Source organism: Haematobia irritans, chromosome 4 (genome assembly GCF_050003625.1).
Source record: "Haematobia irritans isolate KBUSLIRL chromosome 4, ASM5000362v1, whole genome shotgun sequence".
Taxonomy (NCBI): Eukaryota; Metazoa; Arthropoda; class Insecta; order Diptera; family Muscidae; genus Haematobia; species Haematobia irritans.
The window spans coordinates 161,685,190-161,707,963 of NC_134400.1; the positions used below are offsets into that span (position 1 = coordinate 161,685,190).

The 22,774-nt window shown below is 38.0% G+C and overlaps 1 protein-coding gene across 21 annotated transcripts in view; it reads right to left on the reverse strand.

The window, feature by feature from the left end:
* Positions 1-22,774, reverse strand: part of Mbs (Myosin binding subunit) — a 251,005-nt gene that overhangs the window by 177,493 nt on the left and 50,738 nt on the right. For all 21 annotated transcript variants that reach the window (XR_012721281.1, XM_075303751.1, XM_075303749.1 and 18 more), the window contains exons 3-4: positions 13,496-13,608; positions 4,022-4,322 (exon numbers count right to left, since the gene is read on the reverse strand). Coding sequence is in view for 20 of the 21 variants with exons in the window: in XM_075303751.1 (XP_075159866.1) it covers positions 4,022-4,322; positions 13,496-13,608 (414 nt within the window). In the remaining variant the exon portion in view is untranslated. The remainder of the gene's footprint in view (positions 1-4,021; positions 4,323-13,495; positions 13,609-22,774) is intronic.

Genomic DNA, 22,774 nt, shown 5'->3' on the forward strand with positions numbered 1-22,774 from the left:
GATCATCACTTAAATTGGTGATTGAATCAGAGATATATTTTAATAGTATCAATTAATGTTTTTAATTGACTTCCAATTATTTTTTTAATTGATATCATTTCTGTGATTGAAGACATTTCAATTAATAAATTAATTGGATAAATTAATTTTGTGATTGAATCAGAAAATAATTTTTTTGTGTGAAGAAAGTAATTACAAATAGATACGTTTTAATTAAAACACGTTCGGCCAGGCCGAATTTTATGTACCCTCCACCATGGATTGCGTAAAAACGTCTACGAAAGAATGTCATCCACAATCGAATTACTTGGGTTGTGGTATCTTAAAACTTCTTAACATCGTTTTCTAAATTGTGAGTTAGTCCATACGTGGTATATATTAGACAAAAAAGTTATGTATAGGAAAGTCTACAAATAATTACGAATCGATATGGACTTTTTGCACGATACGTAGAGAGCCAGAATTGAAATATGGGGGTCGCTTATGTGGGGGCGACATGGACCTAATGGCCATATACTAGCACAATGTACCAAATTTCAACTCACTCGGATGAAATTTGCTCCTCCAAGAGGCTCCAAAACCAAATCTCGGGATCGGTTTATATGGGGGCTACATATGATTATGGACTGATATGGACCACTTTTGGCATGGTTGTTAAATATCACATACTACCACCACGTACCAAATTTCAACCAGATCGGATGAATTTTGCTTCTCCATAAGGCACCAGAGGTCAAATCTGGGGATCGGTTTATATAGGAGCTATACATAATTATGGACTGATATGAACCAATTCCTGCATGGTTGTTGGATACAATATACTAACATCACGTACCAAATTTCAACCGAATCGGATGAATTTTGCTCTTCCAAGGGGCTGCGGAGGTCAAATCTGGGGATCGGCTCATATGGGGCCTATATATAATTATGGACCGATTTCGACCAATTTTTACATGGTCATTAGAGACCATATACTTACACCATGTACCAAATGTCACCCAGATCGGATGAAATTTGCTTCTCTTAGAGGTTCCGCAAGCCAAATCGGGGAATCGGTTCATATGGGGGCTATATATAATTATGGACCGATATGGACCATTTTTTGCATGGTTGTTAGAGACCATATACTAACACCATGTACCAAATTTCAGCCGGATCGGATGAAATTTGCTTCTCTTAGGGGCTCCGCAAGCCAAATCTGGGGATCGGTTTATATGGGGGCTATATATAATTATGGACCGATGTGGACGAATTTTTACATGGGAGCCACCGTGGTGCAATGGTTAGCATGCGCGCCTTGCATACACAAGGTCGTGGGTTCGATTCCTGCTTCGACCGAACACCAGAAAGTTTTTCAGCGGTGGATTATCCCACCTCAGTAATGCTGGTGACATTTCTGAGGGTTTCAAAACTTCTCTAAGTGGTTTCACTGCAATGTGGAACGCCGTTCGGACTCGGCTATAAAAAGGAGGTCCCTTGTCATTGAGCTTAACATGGAATGGACTGAATAGTTTAAGTGAGCCTGATACATCGGGCTGCCACCTAACCTAACCTAACCTAGAGGATTCGCAAGCCAAATTTGGGGGTCCGTTTATATGGGGGCTATACGTAAAAGTGGACCGATATGGCCCATTTGCAATACCATCCGACCAAATCAATAACAACTACTTGTGCCAAGTTTCAAGTCGAGAGCTTGTTTCGTTCGGAAGTTAGCGTGATTTCAACAGACGGACGGACATGCTCAGATCGACTCAGAATTTCATAACGACCCAGAATATATATACTTTATGGGGTCATAGAGCAATATTTCGATGTGTTCCACCCCATCCTATGCTGGAGGGTATAAAAATAATTTAGTTATGCAATCAACATCTATTACATTTTTAATTGAATCAATTAAAAAACAAGTAAGGAAAGTCTAAAGTAGTGCGGGGCCGACTATATTATACCCTGCACCACTTTGTAGATCTAAATTTTCGATACTATATCACATCCGTCAAATGTGTTGGGGGCTATATATAAAGGTTTGTCCCAAATACATACATTTAAACATCACTCGATTTGGACAGAATTTGATAGACTTTTACAAAATCTATAGACTCAAAATTTAAGTTGGCTAATGCACTAGGGAACACAATTTTAGTAAAAACATATGAGAAACATTTAAATCTGAAGCAATTTTGAGGAAACTTCGCAAAAGTTTATTTATGATTTATCGCTCGATATATATGTATTAGAAGTTTAGAGTCATTTTTACAACTTTTCGACTAAGCAGGGGCGATTTAACAAGGCAAATGTTGGTATTTTGACCATTTTTGTCGAAATCAGAAAAAAATATATATGGGAGCTATATCTAAATCCGAACCGATTGGCACATATGACTATATTACTAATTGTACTCCCTGTGCAAAATTTCAACCAAATTGGACCAAAACTCTGGCTTTAAGGACCATATTAGTCCATATTAGTACATATCAGTCCGATTTCAATCAAATTTTGCACACTTGACCATACTACTCCTAGTGCAAAATTTCAACCAAATTCGGCCAAAATTCTGGCTTCTGGGGCTATATAAGTCCATATCGGGCGAAAGATATATATGGGAGCTATATCTAAATCTGAACCGATTTCAATCAAATTTGGCACACTTGACCATACGACTATGTGTTTGTACAAAATTTCAAGCAAATCGGTATAAAACTCTGGCTGCTGGGTTCAAATTAGTCCATATCGGGCGAAAGATATATATGGGAGCTATATCTAAATCTGAACCGATTTCTTCCAAAATCAATAGGGTTCTATTCTGACCCAAATTAGGAACATGTGCCAAATTTGAAGGCGATTGGACTCAAATTGCGACCTAGACTTTGATCACAAAAATGTGTTCACAGACAGACGGACGGACGGACAGACGAACAGACGGACATGGTTATATCGACTCAGGGACCCACACTGAACGTTATTGCCAAAGACACCATGTGTCTATCTCGTCTCCTTCTGGGTGTTACAAACATATGCACTAACTTATAATACCCTGTTCCACAGTGTGGCGCATGGTATAATTAATTGAAATTTTCTAATGAAATCAAATATTTTTTATGTCCAATTGATACAATCATTTTCGTGATTGAAGACATTTCAATTAAAAAATAATTGGATCATCAATATTACAAAAATGTTGTCCAATTACATTTTCAATAAAAAGATTAATTAATTCAACAATTTTTTTTAATTGAAACAAAAATCAATCACAAAAATTTGTTGTATCAATTAATTTTTTAATTGACATTGATGACTGATACTATTAAAAATTAATTGTATTCGAAGACAAACATTTTTTTTTTTTTTTGTGTAAAAACACAAAGTCCGATAAGAAAATAATTGAAAATAGCTACGTTGGTAGTTCAAGAAATGAATTGAGTTTTGCAATCAACATCAATTAAATTTTCAATTGAATCAATAAAAAAAATTAATTGAAATTTTTGAATCAAATCAATTAATTTTTTAATCGTAATTGAAGACACATCATTAAAAAAATTAATTGGAACATTTAATTTCGTGATTGAATCAGAAAAAAAAATTTTGTGTGTATCCTAATTTGAAATCTTTAAAGGGTAGGTTTAAAGCTAGATAGAGTTCCTTCAAAAATGTCTTTATTTTAGTGCAGCAGCATCTTTGGTTCCGAATCAATACCAAAATTTATAAGGGAAGGTCAAAATCTTTGAAGTCAGGTAAACTTCTTTATTAGTGTAATTCCATTTATAATACATTTCATAAATATTATGCATGCATTCCTAGCTATTCAAAACCAGTATTTTTTTATTTATGAATTTCGTTCTGAACACTATTCATAAAATATATGAATTATTTTTGGTTGATAACATAGTACGCTCGGACTCAGTATCAACGAGTTCGGTCGGCTAAACACGACCCATTGGGACTTCAATCTTTTTTTAATTATTCACCGCATATACATATGTATATATCCATGTATGTATTATAACAAAATATATATAGTTACCTTTGTATAACCCTTTGCAGAAGCTACATGTAATGCTGTGGCACCAGTTTTTGGATGTGGTCTATCAACTTCGGAGGCATCGCTACGCAACCATTTCTTGGCATCTGCCAGCATTTGTTGTTGTTCGGCTTGGCGGGCTTTGGCACAATCAATTTGTTGTTCGGCCACCATTTTTTGCATGAAATCAATCATGGGTAAATGTTGGATGTCGACAGCCAAGTCCACGGCTAAATCACCATCACTATTGACGGCAGCAACATCGGCACCATGCTCCACCAAATAGCGTGCTATGCTCACAAAACTGAAATCCACACATGAAAAAAATGAGAAAAAATGTAAAAACGAAAAATTAGAAAAATATATAAAAACAAGTATATATAGCTGAAAGTTCGGCCAGGCCGAATGTTATGCATCCTCCACCACAGATTGCGTTCACTTTTGATTGCTTTATATTTGACTGGAAAACCATATTTAGAGTCCTACAGTTTTTAAAGTGAATAAATTTGTTGTTTCTCGTACCCGTACCGGTACCAGTCGTTGACGTGATAATGGCAGTGTATGCAACACTCGTCCAAAAGTGCACTGAAAAAAATATTGTCGTGAGGCCAAAGATTTCATGTCCTTAACATACGAATGCAGATTTTGCTTAGCGTATGAGACGCATTTCTCTAATATATCCTCCTGTTCTGGTTTTCGAATTCGCAAAATGTTTCTCTATCGCTAGTGCCCGAATCATAACGAAATATTTACATACTGTTCCTATGGATAAGGAAATTAAATGGAAGTGGTTCAGAAGTTATTTACAGATAAAAATTTTGCGATTTGCGAATTCGTAAACCAGAACATGGGGAATAATTTTTTTCCTTGTCCAAAAGTCGATAAACTTTTCAATGAAGTCGTATTGTCCTTATAATTAAGCGATTTGACTTAAAAATGGGTATCATAACATGAAAGAAAATTTTTTTGGGCTAAGGTCAACTTGATTTTAATAATTCAGAAAAATTCTTTATAATTAATGAAATTGTCTTTAAATTTGTTGTCTTTTTGCATCTTGACAACAAAGCAAAAAATCGTTAAAAAATAGGACATGTTTTTCAACCTTTTATTTTAAAGACGTTTTTCACTTGAAACATAGCAGAATTTATACTGGAAGTCGAGTCTGAATTTGGAAAATAAAGTTGTCGTCAACATGTTTTTAAAGGACTTTGATAGCATATGAAGAAAAAAAGATGAAAAAGCGAAAAATTAAGATTCTCCCAAATTTAAAAGAGAATTGTGTCTTAAAAGTATCCTTACTTGAATTCTACGCTTCTTTGGCTCGGAATCAATACCAAAATTGTTAAAGTAAAGACAAAATCTTTGGAACCGGACATGCCTTTTTTGCAGTGTAGAAGAAAAAAACTGTAAGAATACCAGAAATGATCCGAAAAGTGATGGCCACATTTGATCGAAATCCACGGCGCACAGCAAACAATTTCTGACCGTTTAAAAGCTTTGGGAAAGATCCAAAAGCTTGAAAAATGAGTGCCACATGAAAAAAGCTCATATAGGCTAAGACTTATTTGTTTGTACATTTAAAAAAAGTGAATCCTATATTTCACTAAAGCCGATTTAATTCTATTTTAGTTCATGGTATTATTACACTGAAAAAAATATTTACATGATATTAAAGATCACGCGACCTAAATTTTAGGATGCGAAATTTACAAAATATTAAGGACAAAAAACAAGTATATACGGCCGTAAGTTCGGCCAGGCCGAATCTTATGTACCCTCCACCATGGATTGCGTAGAAACTTCTAAGAAAGACTGTCATCCACAATCGAAATACTTGGGTTGTGGTATCTTAAAACTTCTTAACATCGTTTTCTAAATTGTGAGTTAGTCCATACGTGGTATATATTAGACAAAAAAGTTATGTATAGTTAAGTCTACAAATAATTACGAATCGATATGGACTTTTTGCACGGTACGTAGAGAGCCAGAATTGAAATACGGGGGTCGCTTATGTGCGGGCTATATAGAATTATGCACTTGATATGGACCAATTTTGTGTGATTGGAAATCGATTTATCTGAGGGATACATATAACTATAGACCGATATGGACCTAGTTAGGCATTGGTTGTTAACGACCATATACTAGCACAATGTACCAAATTTCAACTCACTCGGATGAAATTTGCTCCTCCAAGAGGCTCCAAAACCAAATCTTGGGATCGGTTTATATGGGGCTATATATGATTATGGACTGATATGGACCACATTTGGCGTGGTTATTAAATATTATATACGATCACCACGTACCAAATTTCAAGCAGATGGGATGAATTTTGCTTCTCCAAAAGGCACCGGAGGTCAAATCTGGGGATCGGTTTATATGGGAGCTATATATAATTATGGGCTGATAGGAACCAATTCCTGCATGGTTGTTGGATACCATATACTAACATCACGTACCAAATTTCAACCGAATGGGAAGAATTTTGGTCTTCCAAGAGGCTCCGGAGGTCAAATCTGGTGATCGGTTTACATGGGGGCTATATAAAGGGTGATTCTTTTGAGGTTACGATTTTCATGCATTAGTATTTGACAGATCACGTGGGATTTCAGACATGGTGTCAAAGAGAAAGATGCTCAGTATGCTTTGACATTTCATCATGAATAGACTTACTAACGAGCCACAACGTCGAATTTTCAGTGAATGGGCCCTAGAAAAGTTGGCAGAAAATCCGCTTTTTTATCGACAAATTTTGTTCAGCGATGAGGCTCATTTCTGGTTGAATGGCTACGTAAATAAGCAAAATTGGCGCATTTGGAGTGAAGAGCAACCAGAACCCGTTCAAGAACTGCCCATGCATCCCGAAAAATGCACTGTTTGGTGTGGTTTGTACGCTGGTGGAATCATTGGACCGTATTTTTTCAAAGATGCTGTTGGACGCAACGTTACGGTGAATGGCGATCGCTATCGTTCGATGCTAACAAACTTTTTGTTGCCAAAAATGGAAGAACTGAACTTGGTTGACATGTGGTTTCAACAAGATGGCGCTACATGCCACACAGCTCGCGATTCTATGGCCATTTTGAGGGAAAACTTCGGAGAACAATTCATCTCAAGAAATGGACCGGTAAGTTGGCCACCAAGATCATGCAATTTGACGCCTTTAGACTATTTTTTGTGGGGCTACGTCAAGTCTAAAGTCTACAGAAATAAGCCAGCAACTATTCCAGCTTTGGAAGACAACATTTCCGAAGAAATTCGGGCTATTCCGGCCGAAATGCTCGAAAAAGTTGCCCAAAATTGGACTTTCCGAATGGACCACCTAAGACGCAGCCGCGGTCAACATTTAAATGAAATTATCTTCAAAAAGTAAATGTCATGGACCAATCTAACGTTTCAAATAAAGAACCGATGAGATTTTGCAAATTTTATGCGTTTTTTTTTTTTAAAAAGTTATCAAGCTCTTAACAAATCACCCTTTATAATTATGGACCGATGTGGACCAATTTTTGCATGGTACTTAGAGACCGTATACTAATACCATGTACCAAATTTCAGCCGGATCGGATGAAATTTGCTTCTCTTAGAGGCCTCGAAAGCCAAATCGGGGGATCGGTTTATATGGGGGCTATATATAATTATGGACCGAAGTGGACCAATTTTTGCATGGTTGTTAGAGACTATATACTAACACCATGTACCAAATTTCAGCCGGATCGGATGAAATTTGCTTCTCTTAGAGGCCTCGCAAACCAAATCGGGGGATCGATTTATATGGGGGCTATTTGGTACATATAATTATGGACCGATGTGGACCAATTTTTGCATGGTTGTTAGAGACCATATACTGACACCATGAAATTTGCTTCTCTTAGAGGCCTCGCAAGCCAAATTTGGGAGTCCGATTATATGGGGGCTATACGTAAAAGTGGACCGATATGGCCCATTTGCAATGCCATCCGACCTACATCAATAGCAACTACTTGTGCCAAGTTTCAAGTCGATAGCTTGTTTCGTTCGGAAGTTAGCGTGATTTCAACAGACGGACGGACGGACGGACGGACGGACGGACATGCTCAGATCGACTCAGAAGTTCACCACGACCCAGAATATATATACTTTATGGGGTCTTAGAGCAATATTTCGATGTGTTACAAACGGAATGACAAAGTTAATATACCCCCCATCCTATGGTGGAGGGTATAATAATGACATTTTAATTAAAATTATGTTTATAATCTTTGCTTCAAAAAAAAATTTTAATTAAATTTAGGACACAAATTTTGTAAATTTGCGTCGAACTAACGCTAATTTTCCTTAAAGTAAAGAAACACATTTTTGATTTAAGGAAATTGTCTTTAAATTAATTGAAATTGAAACTTTAGATTTAAGATAAAAACGCTTCAAATATAGGCTAAGACTTATTTTGAGGATTTTGCGTCTTTGGTTTAAGTTTTTTTTGGAAATAAGAAAACATTTGTATACCCTCCACTATAGGAGGGGTATATTAACTTTGTCCTTCCGTTTATAACACATTGAAATATTGCTTTAAGAAACTCTGAGTCGATCTAAGCATGTCCGTCCGTCCGTCTGTTGAAATCACGCTAACTTCCGAACGAAACAAGCTATCGACTTGAAACTTGGCACAAGTAGTTGTTATTCATGTAGGTCGGATGGTATTGCAAATGGGCCATATCGGTCCTCTTTTACGTATAGCCCCCATATAAACCGATCCCCAGATTTGGCTTGCGAAGCCTCTAAGAGAAGCAAATTTCATCCGATCCGGCTGAAATTTGGTACATGGTGTTAGTATGTGGTCTCTTACAACCATGCAAAAATTGGTCCACATCGGTCCATAATTATATATAGCCCCCATATAAACCGATCCCCAGATTTGGCTTGCGAAGCCTCTAAGAGAAGCAAATTTCATCCGATCCGGCTGAAATTTGGTACATGGTGTTAGTATATGGTCTCTAACAACCATGCAAAAATTGGTCCACATCGGTCCATAATTTTATATAGCCCCCATATAAACCGATCCACCCGATTTGACTTGCGGACCTTCTACGAGATGCAAATTTCATCCGATCCGGCTGAAATTTGGTACATGGTGTTAGTATTTGGTCTCTAACAACTATGCAAAAATTGGTCTACATCGGTCCATAATTATATATAGCCCCCATATAAACCGATCCCCGATTTGGCTTGCGGACCCCCTACGAGAAGCAAATTGCAGCCGATCGGTCTGAAATTGGGTACATGGTGTTAGTATATGGTCTCTAACAACCATGTAACAATTGCTCCACATCGGCCCATAATTATAAATAGCCACCATATAAACCGATCCCCAGATTTGACCTCATGAGCCTCATGGATGAGCAAAATTCATTCGATCAGGTTGAAATTTGGTACGTGGTGTTGGTATATGGTCTCTAACAACCATGCAAAAATAGGTCCATACCGGTCTTAATTATATATAACCCTCATTTAAACCGATTCCCAGATTTGACCTCCGGAGCTCTTGGAGGAGGAAAATTCATCCGATCCGGTTGAAATTTGGTACGTGGTGAAATTTGGTACATTGCGCTAGTATATAGCCGCTAACAACCATGCAAAAATTGGTGCATATCGGTCTATATTTATATAAAGCCGATCCCCAAAAATAATCTACCAAAATTTTATTTCTATAGAAACTTTTGTCAAAATTTTATTACTATAGAAAATTTTGTCAAGATAGAAAATATAGAAAATATATAGAAAAGTTTGTCAAAATTTTATTTCTATAGATAATGTTGTCAAAATTTTATTACTATACAAAATGTTGTCAAGATTTTATTTCTATAGAAAATTTTGTCAAAATTTTGTTTCTATAGAAAATTTTGTCAAATTTTTATTGCTATAGAAAATTTTGTCAAAATTTTATTTCTATAGAAAATTTTGCCGAACAGAATTATATACGTATTTAATCGGCCTTTTCTTGTTTAATATATACCCCGCATGGATTAACTTACAATTCAGAAGACGGTGTTAAGAAGTTTTAAGATGCCTTGCCATTGGCAAGCCGTAACACTTGCCCAAGTAATTCGATTGTGGATGACAGTATTTAGTACTAGTTTCCATGCAATCCATGGTGGAGGGTACATAAGATTCGGCCTGGCCGAACTTACGGCCGTAGTTACTTGTTTACTTTGAAGTATCCGTTATAATTTCGATTTTTAAATTGACATTTGTTTGTACGTGACTATCTTTATTAATTAACCGCGAAAAGAGAATTAAAATTTGATAAATGAGATCTGTATCTTAATTTTAATTTCATTGGTCCTAGATTTAAAGCCCGATAGATCACTAAAAAATTTCTTTATTTTAAAGAAGCCGCATCTTTGGCTCGGAATCAATAGCAAAATCCTTAAGGGAAGGTCAAAATCTTTGGATCCAAGTAAACTTTTTTTTGTTAGTATATGGTGAATTCAACCGAGGTCGTAGTTCACTCTGAGAAGAATTTCGTGAAGGTCGTCCAAAATCAATTGTTGTTCCGGAAATCATTGAAGCTGTTCGCCAACTGATTGATAAAAACTTGTTCGCGTTGAATCCCACGCAATCTGGCAATCGCTCAAAAAAGGCTCATATCGATGTGTCGAAAGAAATGCTCCAAAATTACGATTGCGGTGCTTCGAAACACGTCTATGACATCGTAACAAGTGATGAATCGTGGATTTACGTGTTTGAGCCCGAAATTGTACAGCAGCACATCGTATGGGTGTTTCAAGATGAGCCAAATCCGGATTCGGAAAAACTGGATATGTCACAATCGTAGTACTAGAACAACGAAGAAAATCAATTCTGAGTGGTAAAGTGGAGTGGTGATACGGTCAACATTTGGTCAAAATAAACTTGACGTATTTCTTTCAATTTTGTATTTAAAAAACCTGAACACGCCTCATTTTGAAGGTGTGCGTGTGTAGACTGTTGCTCCTATTTTGATTTTGGAATTCACTCTTCAGTTGTCAAAATGCCGTCCAAGCAAGAAGAGCAGCGTATCAAAATTTTGCTCGCGCATCGCGAAAATCCGAGCTACTCGCACGCAAAGCTGGCAAAATTGCTAAAAGTTGCCAAATCAACCGTTAGGTTAGGTTAGGTGGCAGGCTCACTTAGACTATTCAGTCCATTGTGATACCACATTGGTGAACTTCTCTCTTATCACTGAGTGCTGCCCGATTCCATGTTAAGCTCAATGACAAGGGACCTCCTTTTTATAGCCGAATCCGAACGGCGTTCCACATTGCAGTGAAACCACTTAGAGAAGCTTTGAAACCCTCAGAAATGTCACCTGCATTACTGAGGTGGGATAATCCACCGCTGAAAAACTTTTTGGTGTTCGGTCGAAGCAGGAATCGAACCCACGACCTTGTGTATGCAAGGCGGGCATGCTAACCATTGCACCACGGTGGCTCCCGTTACAATGTAATTAAAGTGTTTGGGGAACGTTTGTCGACAGCCAGGAAGTCTGGATCGGGGGAAATCGAAAACCGGAATCCACTGAGACGACAAGAGAGTTGCCGGTAGTTTCAAGCGAAACCCTAATCTCTCTCTCCGAGATGCCGCAAATAAGCTGGGTGTATCCGCTAACACCGTGCATCGAGCCAAAAAACGAGCCGGACTATCGACTTACAAGAAGGTAGTGACTCCAAATCGCGATGATAAATAATATACGATGGCAAAATCGCTAAAGGTTGCCAAATCAACCGTTACAAATGTAATTAAAGTGTTTGGGGAACGTTTGTCGACAGCCAGGAAGTCTGGATCGGGGGGAAATCGAAAACCGGAAGCCGCTGAGACGACAAAGAGAGTTGTCGGTATTTTCAAGCGAAACCCTAACCTCTCTCTCCGAGATGCCGCAAATAAGCTGGGTGTATCGTCTACAACCGTGCATCGAGCCAAAAAACGAGCCGGACTATCGACTTACAAGAAGGTAGTGACTCCAAATCGCGATGATAAACAAAATACGACGGCCAAAGCGCGATCCCGGAGGCAGTACACGACGATGCTGACGAAGTTTGACTGCGTGGTAATGGACGACGAAACCTACGTCAAAGCCGACTACAAGCAGCTTCCGGGACAGGAGTTTTATACGGCAAAAGGAAGGGGAACGGTAGCAGATATTTTCAAGCACATAAAACTGTCAAATTTCGCAAAGAAATATCTGGTTTGGCAAGTCATCTGTACCTGTGGCTTGAAAAGCAGCATTTCCATAGCTTGCGGGACTGTCAACTAAGAAATTTACGTGAAAGAGTGTTTGAATAAACGTCTGCTGCCTTTCCTGAAGAAACACGGTTGTTCCGTACTGTTTTGGCCGGATTTGGCATCTTGCCATTACGATAAAAAGGCCATGGAGTGGTACGCCGCCAACAACGTGCAGGTGGTTCCCAAGGACAAGAACCCTCCCAACACGCCAGAGCTCCGCCCAATTGAGAAATACTGGGCTATTGTCAAGCGGAACCTAAAGAAGACCAAAAAAACTACTAAGGACGAGCAGCAGTTCAAGGCAAACTGGCTTTCTGCGGCGAAGAAGGTGGCCAAGGTGGCTGTACAAAATCTGATGGCAGGTGTCAAGCGTGAGGCCCGGCAATTCGGATTTGGAAAAGCGAAAGCCTAACTGAATATTTTTCCTGAATTTTATACTAATTGAACTTGAAAAAGAAATTTAATTTGATTTTTTAAATAAACGATTTCACCGATTTACACGCGTTTTCCCTTGACCAAATTTTGACCGTATCACCCTTTAAACAGAGTGTCCCCTGATGGAAAAAAATATGTTCGTCGTCCAAAGTGCGCTGAGTATAATCCAAGGTATACTCGCGCTACTCTTAAACACGGAGGGGGATCCATTATGTGGTTGAGGCAAAAGTGTAAAGATCTTAATGGGAAATATTTTAAAGAGCAAAAAAGCGATATTCGATAATTAGTACTTGTTTTTGTTATCTAATCCCGATATATAAAAGATCGGATTTAAATTGCCAACTGTACTTTAAATACAAAACGACATGGACAGACAGACGGACATCGCTATATCGAATTAGAATTTGATTCCAAGGCGATTGTTATACTAAACGATGGTTAACCGATTGCTTCTTCTGGGCGTTACATACAAAAGTACATAGTTATAATACTAGGTACCACCACAGTAGTGATGAAAAAAATATATATAAATTAATTTCCCCCACCCTATAAAGCCTTATAAAAATCTATAATGTGGCAAAGAACATTTGCGCCAAAACAAATGATAAAATAATGAATAATTATGCAATTCTTATTATATTCTCTGTTTTACATATATAGTTTCTTTGGTTTATTAGGACATTTGTTTTTCGTATTTTTTTACGAAACCACAAAAATATTGTAAATATTTAGCATATATTTTCTAAATTTCCACAACCACAACTATTCGTCTATAGAGGCAAGGAGTAAAGTACTTACCCACATGAAGCTGTGGCATGCAGGGGTGTCCAACCTTCGTTGTCTTGTCTGTTTATATCAGCGCCTTGTTCCACAAGAAATTCAACCATTTCTAAATTATCATCTATGCAGGCCTGCAAACAGAAACGAAAAAAATTATAGCAAATAAAATAATTGTAATAAAATAAATATACAGTGAAAAACAATGTTGAGCTAATATAAAAGATTATGGAATCAACAATTTATGACACAAATTGTATACAAAAGAACAATTTCGCTCGACCGAACTTTCGGCCGTATACACATATAAATGTTTACTTTTCAAAAGATTAAAGGTGAACGTTTTGATTCAGGTTGAAGGAGTGTTGGGTCCAGGACGACTGGCCGTCGAAATTGCCTACAAATTGTCCAAAATGGAGTTGATCCTCCACCGTTCCGAATGATTCAAACTCAAACTCAGTGAGTAACTCGATCAACTCCTCCTTGCATAGGCTATATAAGAACCAGTAACCTGTAACGTTCCAGGCCTCCTGATTCCTAATCTCATACTGTGATGTAATCACTTCACCGATACTTGTGTTTCTTTGTTTAGGTATAGTGGCAGCCCGACTATTCAGTCCACTGTGATACCACTGACTGCTGTCCGATTCTGTGTTTAGCTCAATGACAAGGGAGCTCCTTTTTAAAGTCCGGATGGCGTTCCCAATTGCGTTCGAAACTGGAATTAAACCCATGACCCTTTTTATGCAAGGCGAGCACGCTAACCATTACCACACGGTGGCATAATTTTGGTTTCTTTCTTCAGGTCACTGCTAGGAGCCCGAAAACCAACCAAAGAATTTTGGATCGTCTACTCGAAATACAGGACGACTTCATCTCTACCACCAAGAGATCCCCAACGGCCGAAAATTATATACACCCATGGAAAAAATCATGAACGACGTGGTCATTTCGAAACGAACCGCTCATGAAAGTGGATCAACACACATGTGTTGTCAAACTGAGAACAGATGGGGTCAATCTGACAACGTAAAAATGACACCATACGTTGTCAAAACAACAACCAGCGTTCATGATCTGAAAACGTAATGGTTACGAATTTATAAGCAAAATTAAAAAAAGATTTCCTCTACCGTGACTCGAACCTGTGTTGCGACTGTTAACGCGTATCGTGACGCGTTAACAGTCGCCTTAGCACATTGCACCAACGGCGGAGTTGCCATAACAACGTCTAACGATTATTTTAAGACTTTTCATGGCCAAAGAAAACCGAATGCCGTTCATGAAATCGTGAACGCCCGTGGACGAAATCGTGAACATTCCGTTTTGATTTTTTGTGAACGTTTCTGTTTCATTTTGACAACGTCCGTTCACGATTTTGAAACGCAATTTTTTCTATTAGTGTAGACGTCATCGGCGAAACTGCATCACAGGCTGCCTAGTAGAGGGCCATTCCGTTCCTATCGTTGGGGATCACTGGGGTAGTGGGTGCTTTCACACTGGCCACGTGTTCCTCAGTACCTCATTTTCTCCCATTCCACAGCTACCCTAAAAAAAAGTTTACTTGGATTCAAAGATTTTGACCTTCCTTTAAGAATTTTGGTATTGATTCCGAGCCAAAGATGCGGGTACTTTGAAATAAGAAATTTTTTGCGACCCATCTGGCTTTAAATCTGGGATCTATAAAATTAAAATTAGGATACAGATCTCATTTATCGAATTTTCATTCTATTTTTCCAGTACATCAATAAAGCTATTATGACGGATATTTCGAATTACAAAACATTTTCTTAATTCCAACAAAAAACTTTAAACTAAAGATGCTAAATCCTCTAAATAAGTCTTAGCCTATATTTGAAGCGTTTTTATCTTAAATCAAAGGTTCGATATTTCAGTTAATTTAAGGACGATTTCTTTAAATCTAAAATGTGTTTCTTTACTTTAAGGAAAATTTGCCTTAGTTTAGCAACTTTAACGAAAGGACGCAAATTTTCAAAATGTGTGTTCTAAGTTTAATGAAAAAAAATTTTGAAGCAAATAAACTTTCTTTTAATTAAAATGTCATTATTTTAAAGAAATTTGTCCTTAATAGTGTGTAAATTGCCCATCCTAAAATTGAGGTTGCATAATCTTTAATATCACGTAAATATTCTTTCAGTGTCGGATGTGCGATCATTCCAGCCACGTATTCATTAGCCAGTCGTCCATCCATTAGAGCTGTGCGAACACTCTAGCCACATTTTCCTTCGTCCGTTAGCCGTTAACTAGAGGACAGCGACATCTCCAGGATCGTTTACGTCCATCCATCAGCTCAGGGATCACCCTAACAACACAGATCGTCATCCGTCTACGAAATGTTCTATAGAAAGAAAAATTTTGACAAAATTTTCTATACAAATAAAATTTGGACAAAATTTTCTGAGAACAAGAAAAAGTCGCTGGGGCCAGATCTGGAGAATACCTTGGGTGGGGAAGCAATTCGAAGCCCAATTAAGGCTTCTGCTATCTCGATCAACTTCATTTTACGGTCATTCAAAATCATGTTGTGGATTTTTTTGATGTTTTCGTCGGTAACCACCTCTTTCGGGCGTCCACTGCGTTCACCGTCCTCCGTGCTCATTTCACCACGCTTGAATTTTGCATACCAATCAATTATTGTTGATTTCCCTGGGGCAGAGTCCGAAAACTCATTATCAAGCCAAGTTTTTGCTTCCACCGTATTTTTCCCTTCAGAAAACAGAATTTTATCAAAACACGAAATTCCTTTTTTCATTTTTTTCACAATAAAAAAAGTTGCTTCACAAAGGACGCTCTATCTCACAAACTAATTGACTTACAGACGTCAAATTTTGACACGAATCATTTGAAGGTTTGTACTATATAAAAATAATATGCATTTAATACTAACGACGCCATCTATGTGTCAGACCGGGGACTTATCAGCCAACCTGTTAGGTTTTTGGTAACATTTTCTCTAAATATTGGTAGATTATTTATGGCTTGAGTGGCAACCGTGGTTGTATGGCCAATACAGTCACATCTCAGCACGTCCTTCATCATCACGTCTCCGACCGTCAATCAAGGGTACCTACGTAACCATTAGAAACACCGCCAGTACCAATACAAGAAGCAGCAACAGGAGTCCCAGATGCTCTCAAGCCCTCCAATTGTGAAGGACGGTGGATCAAGAGCCACGTAACACACTATACGCTGCCTCACAGACCGTCACATCCGAGGGCCGACGTGTCTCGGTAGAGACCATCTCCACATCCCTCTTTGCCGAAACCCTTCTCATAAACTTCAGTTAAACTTATCCACTGAATAAATGAAACTTTACATTAAACGAATAAATTGGCCTTCTTCTTTCTCAGGGGAAATCTTCCTCAACCAAAGATCGCGAAGAGTCTGTCATTACAGTCAATAAATTAAATCATCTTGAAGGACCAAAAATCGAAATATTAGATACTAACGATATGAATTATTATGAATTACTATTAACGTCATCATGTCATATAGCAATAAAAAATCTATGAATATTTGATGAGTTATTGTTATATTTTGTATTATCTATTTCTAGTCTAGCTGAGGCGTACCATTGTAAACTGCCTTAAGAAGACTCAAATAACAATTTTGTGATGATTTACTTACTAAGCTAAAATATCTATATTTGCGTATATACAAATATGCATTAATTTGCATCCCCAACAAGATTATTTGTCAGTGGTATGTGGACGTCATCATTAGAATAGCATGGCGGCTGCAACAAGCGGTTATTACAAATCTATATACCACAAAATACGCGGCGTTAAAAGCAAGTATGTGATGTAAAATTAGTGGATATTATTGCAAAAAAAATGCAATAACAACAAAAACGAAGACCCTGGAATAATCAATGAAAATAATATACGAGATTTTGTCGATCTATCGCAGGGCCATGTAAATATTTCATAACAAGTAATTGATAGTTGGTAGTAGTATTTTTGTTCTTTTATACTTGGTATAGTTTTATATTTAATCGTGTATGGCGTATTATAAGATCGTTTGCAAATTAAATTCTGAGTGTATGGATGCAATATGGCGTTAAGGGCATCAGTACATGGTGTACACGATTCATCCAGCTTTTCACTTCCTGTCACCAGAATGCAAAACCATACATACTATGTAGCAATTTATGGCTTAGAGCTTGATCGAAGCGGTCTTTATTGGCCGAAGGCCAAGCTGATTATGTTCGCCAAAAAGAAGCAATAATTGACCGAAGCCGAAATTTGTAGTCAAAGAAGTTTGGAGTATTTTACTTCAATATTCAAATATGTTACCATTACGTAGCATAATAGGCTCCATAAAATATGAATGCACTTTTTCCTGTAAAGATAAAGCTTCAGTTAAGTAGAATCTTGAAATCAAACGCCGATTCGTGGCCGATTATCAATTTTTGGTCGGCATTCGGCCGATTCTTTGGTCAAGCTATAATAGGTCTCTCCACTGCTGGATCTATCCACAGAACGGTTCTAGATTTATGGCGCGAATACAAAACTGTCTTTGCAAAACTAATTCATTCCTCCGTCGAGAGTGCTCTCTGTACGATAGCTCCAGGGTGACTGATATATAATGCAACAAAGTAAAGTGCTATATTTTTTTTAAATCTTATTGTTCAAAAGCAAAAAATATCGAAAATAACATCAAATTTTAGAATCGGTTAAGATTTTCGAATTGGCTACGAATTATGGCCTTCAAACGGCAGACAAAACCACTCGCTGCATGAAATGTGGCTCTGCGGCGAAGCGACGCCATAAGATGATCGACACTTTGGTATTTTGTTGGTGTCAACCTTACCTAATTAAAATGCCCCAGGCGCAAAAGTCCATTGAATTGAAATCAGGAGCGGTTGAAATGAAGCGAGGACCCTCATTCTTAAGCCATCCGTAGATGACCGACTCTGAGTGCTAAAGGGTGATACGCTCAAAATTTGGTCAATATAAACTTGACGTATTTCTTTCAATTTTGCATTTAAAACAACCTGAACACCCTTCATTTTGAAGGTTTGTGTGTGTAGAATGTTGCTCCTGTTTTGATTTTGGAATTCACTCTCCAGTTGTCAAAATGCCGTCCAAGCAAGAAGAGCATCGTAACAAAATTATGCTCGCGCATCGCGAAAATCCGAGCTACTCGCACGCAAAGCTGGCAAAATCGCTAAAAGTTGCCAAATCAACCGTTACAAATGTAATTAAAGTGTTTGAGGAACGTTTGTCGACAGCCAGGAAGTCTGGATCGGGGGGAAATCGAAAACCGGAAGCCGCTGAGACGACAAAGAGAGTTGCCGGTAGTTTCAAGCGAAACCCTAACCTCTCTCTCCGAGATGCCGCAAATAAGCTGGGGTGTATCGTCTACAACCGTGCATCGAGCCAAAAAAAGAGCCGGACTATCGACTTACAAGAAGGTAGTGACTCCAAATCGCGATGATAAACAAAATACGACGGCCAAAGCGCGATCCCGGAGGCTGTACACGACGATGCTGACGAAGTTTGACTGCGTGGTAATGGACGACGAAACCTACATCAAAGCCGACTACAAGCAGCTTCCGGGACAGGAGTTTTATACGGCAAAAGGAAGGGGAAAGGTAGCAGATATTTTCAAGCACATAAAACTGTCAAAGTTCGCAAAGAAATATCTGGTTTGGCAAGCCATCTGTACCTGTGGCTTGAAAAGCAGCATTTTCATAGCTTCCGGGACTGTCAACCAAGAAATTTACGTGAAAGAGTGTTAGAATAAACGTCTGCTGCCTTTCCTGAAGAAACACGGATGTTCCGTACTGTTTTGGCCGGATTTGGCATCTTGTCATTACGGTAAAAAGGCCATGGAGTGGTACGCCGCCAACAACGTGCAGGTGGTTCCCAAGGACAAGAACCCTCCCAACACGCCAGAGCCCAATTGAGAAATACTGGGCTATTGTCAAGCGGAACCTAAATAAGACCACAAAAACTGCTAACGACGAGCAGCAGTTCAAGGCAAACTGGCTTTCTGCGGCGAAGAAGGTGGACAAGGTGGCTGTACAAAATCTGATGGCAGGTGTCAAGCGTGAGGCCCGGCAATTAGGATTTGGAAAAGCGAAAGCCTAACTGAATATTTTTCCTGAATTTTATACTAATTGAACTTGAAAAAGAAATTTAATTTGATTTTTTAAATAAACGATTTCACCGATTTACACGCGTTTTCCCTTGACCAAATTTTGACCGTATCACCCTTTATGGTGTTAACTACAAATTTGTCTGCCCAACGGTCGGATATTGCGAGCGGGGAGCGACAATTGGCCGTTACACTAGTCCACACTATTTACCATAGGTTGCGCTTGAGTTTTAGTGGCCAATCGAAGATGTGAATTTTTTGCTGACCTCTTTGTTCGCAATCCGATCAATTTAGGATGGCTTGTTGTCGAAGAAAACCAAATTTTGTAACTGATCACTTTCGTTCAAGTGAAGCAACTTCTGGACTGTTTCCAGTCTAACTTTTTTGTGAATCGATGAGCTCTTTAAATTTTTGGAACTTCAATGGATTTAGTCCAAGGGCTCTAACGTGGTGCAATGGTTAGCATGCCCGTCTTGCATACACAAGGTCGTGGGTTCGATTCCTGCTTCGATCGAACACCAAAAAGCTTTTCAGCGGTGGATTATCCCACCTCAGTAATGCTGTTGACATTTCTGAGGGTTTCAAAGCTTCTCTAAGTGGTTTCACTGCAATGTGGAACGCCGTTCGGATTCGGCTATAAAAACGAGGTCCCTTGTCATTGAGCTTAACATGGAATCGGGCAGTACTCAGTGATAAGAGAGAAGATCACCAATGTGGTATCACAATGGACTGAATAGTCTAAGTGAGCCTGATACATCGGGCTGCCACCTAACCTAACATAACCTATGGGCTCTAACGATAGCCACTTGTAGTTTACCAGCCAAATATGTAGAAATCAATCTATCACGATTGAATTCCATCATCCATCCATCATAAATAACTTTATTTGTGAATGAAATAGATCAAAAGCTTTTACAAAATAAAATGAAATGTCAATCAATAAATCTGCCAGCTGTCAAACGAGCGGCTTAGAAATGATAGCAACCTGAAGTTGGTTGTAATACATATCAGCCAAACTATACAGACAAAAAATGTGGATCTTTGGAATAGTGGTACAAAAGTGGGCTTTTTGCCTAATCGCCATTTTTTCGAAAAATTGAAATTGGCTTTTTGGAATCGACTCGAGTCAAATCGACTAGTCGGACTTTGATAATCGATAATCAACTGTTAACTTTAACATTTAACCAAAATCGTAAAGTCGAATTTGAATTGCAACGTCAAAAGCGTTCGTTTTAATAATCGTAAAAGTCTTAAAGGCGTCTTATTCACATTTGAAACAAAAAAGAAAATCGACTTACAAAAGTCAAAAGTCGACTTTTCCAAAATTTTGAAAAAGAGGAAAATTCGTATTTTTCGAAATTTTGACAAAGATGAAAATTCTTTTTTTCCAATTTTCGAAAAAAATTAAAATTCGTCCTTTCCAAATTCGAGAAATATTAACAAGTCGACTCTTTTTTATACCCTCCACCATAGGATGGGGGCATATTAACTTTGTCATTCCGTTTGTAACACATCGAAATATTGCTCTAAGACCCCATAAAGTCGTGGTGAAATTCTGAGTCGATCTGAGCATGTCCGTCCGTCTGTTGAAATCACGCTAACTTCCGAACGAAACAAGCTATCGACTTGAAACTTGGCACAAGTAGTTATTATTGATGTAGGTCGGATGGTATTGCAAATGGGCCATATCGGTCCACTTTTACGTATTGCCCCTATATAAACGGACCCCCAAATTTGGCTTGCGTGGGCTCTAAGAGAAGCAAATTTCATCCGATCCAGCTGAAATTTGGTACATGGTGTCCGCATATGATCTCTAACTACCATGCAAAAATTGGTCCACATCGGTCCATAATTATATATAGCCCCCATATAAACCGATCCCCAGATTTGACCTCCGGAGCCTCTAAGTGAAGCAAATTCATCCTGAAATTTGGTACATGGTGTTAATATATGGCCTCAAATACCAATGCAAAAATTGGTCGAAATCGGTGCTTAATTATATATAGCCCCATATATAAACCGATCCCCAGATTTGACCTCCGGAGCCCCTTGGAAGAGCAAAATTTATCCGATTCGGTTGAAATTTGGTACGTGATGTTAGTATATGGTATCCAACAATCATGCCAAAAGTGGTCCATATCAGTCCATAATCATATATAGCCCCCATATAAACCGATCCCGAGATTTGGTTTTGGAGCCTCTTGGAGGCCCAAATTTCATCCAAGTCAGTTGAAATTTGGTACATTGTGCTAGTATATGGCCGTTAACAACCATGCCTAACTAGGTCCATATCGGTCTTTAGTTACGTATGGACTAACTCACAATTTAGAAAACGATGTTAAGAAGTTTTAATAATTTAATAATAATGGATGGCAGTCTTTCGTAGAAGTGGAGGGTACATAAGATTCGGCCTGGCCGAACTTACGGCCGTATATACTTGTTTTTTATTAGATTTTCTACTGTTTTTTGGTTTCTTATTTTCAAAGTACAGATATACATAATTCACATATTTTGACAATTAGAAAAAAAAAACAAAATAAATCTTATTGATGATACAGAAAATCAGACATTCATCATTCACTCATTGCTTTTAGTGCAAATATACGTATGTCTGATTATGAATTCGTTCTCAATTATTTGTTTAATAGTCCATATGTGGGAGGAGGTCATGAACCATTTTAGTAAAATCAAAGAAGAAATTACAAAAAGCAAAAGCAATTCAAAAAGAAAAAAATAATACCCGACCAATGTACACATACACACATACATAAATGTATTGTTTAATTAATTAATTGGCACATTTCCAAATTATAAATATAAATTCTCCAATTTTGCCGTAAACCGCTTGGAGGATAAATATCTCGAAAAATGTTTCCCCAAAAGAGTTCAGTTAATTTTCTTCTGGAGATGTACTGTGCGTCCATTATTGAATTTATTTATTTTTGTTTCCAAAGAAAATTATAAATCATGGACTTTATAATTATTGATTACATTAATCTACAAGAAATTCTTAGGAGATGGGAGAATTCAGAAAGATATTACGTACACTGGAGAAAAGTAAACGTTCACAAGCAAAAATGACCTGCTTCATGAGTGAATTAAGGCCCGTTTTTCGTCCATTTTCCCAACCATATCTCTATGATGTGAAATATCTACCGACCAGGGACGTAATGCATA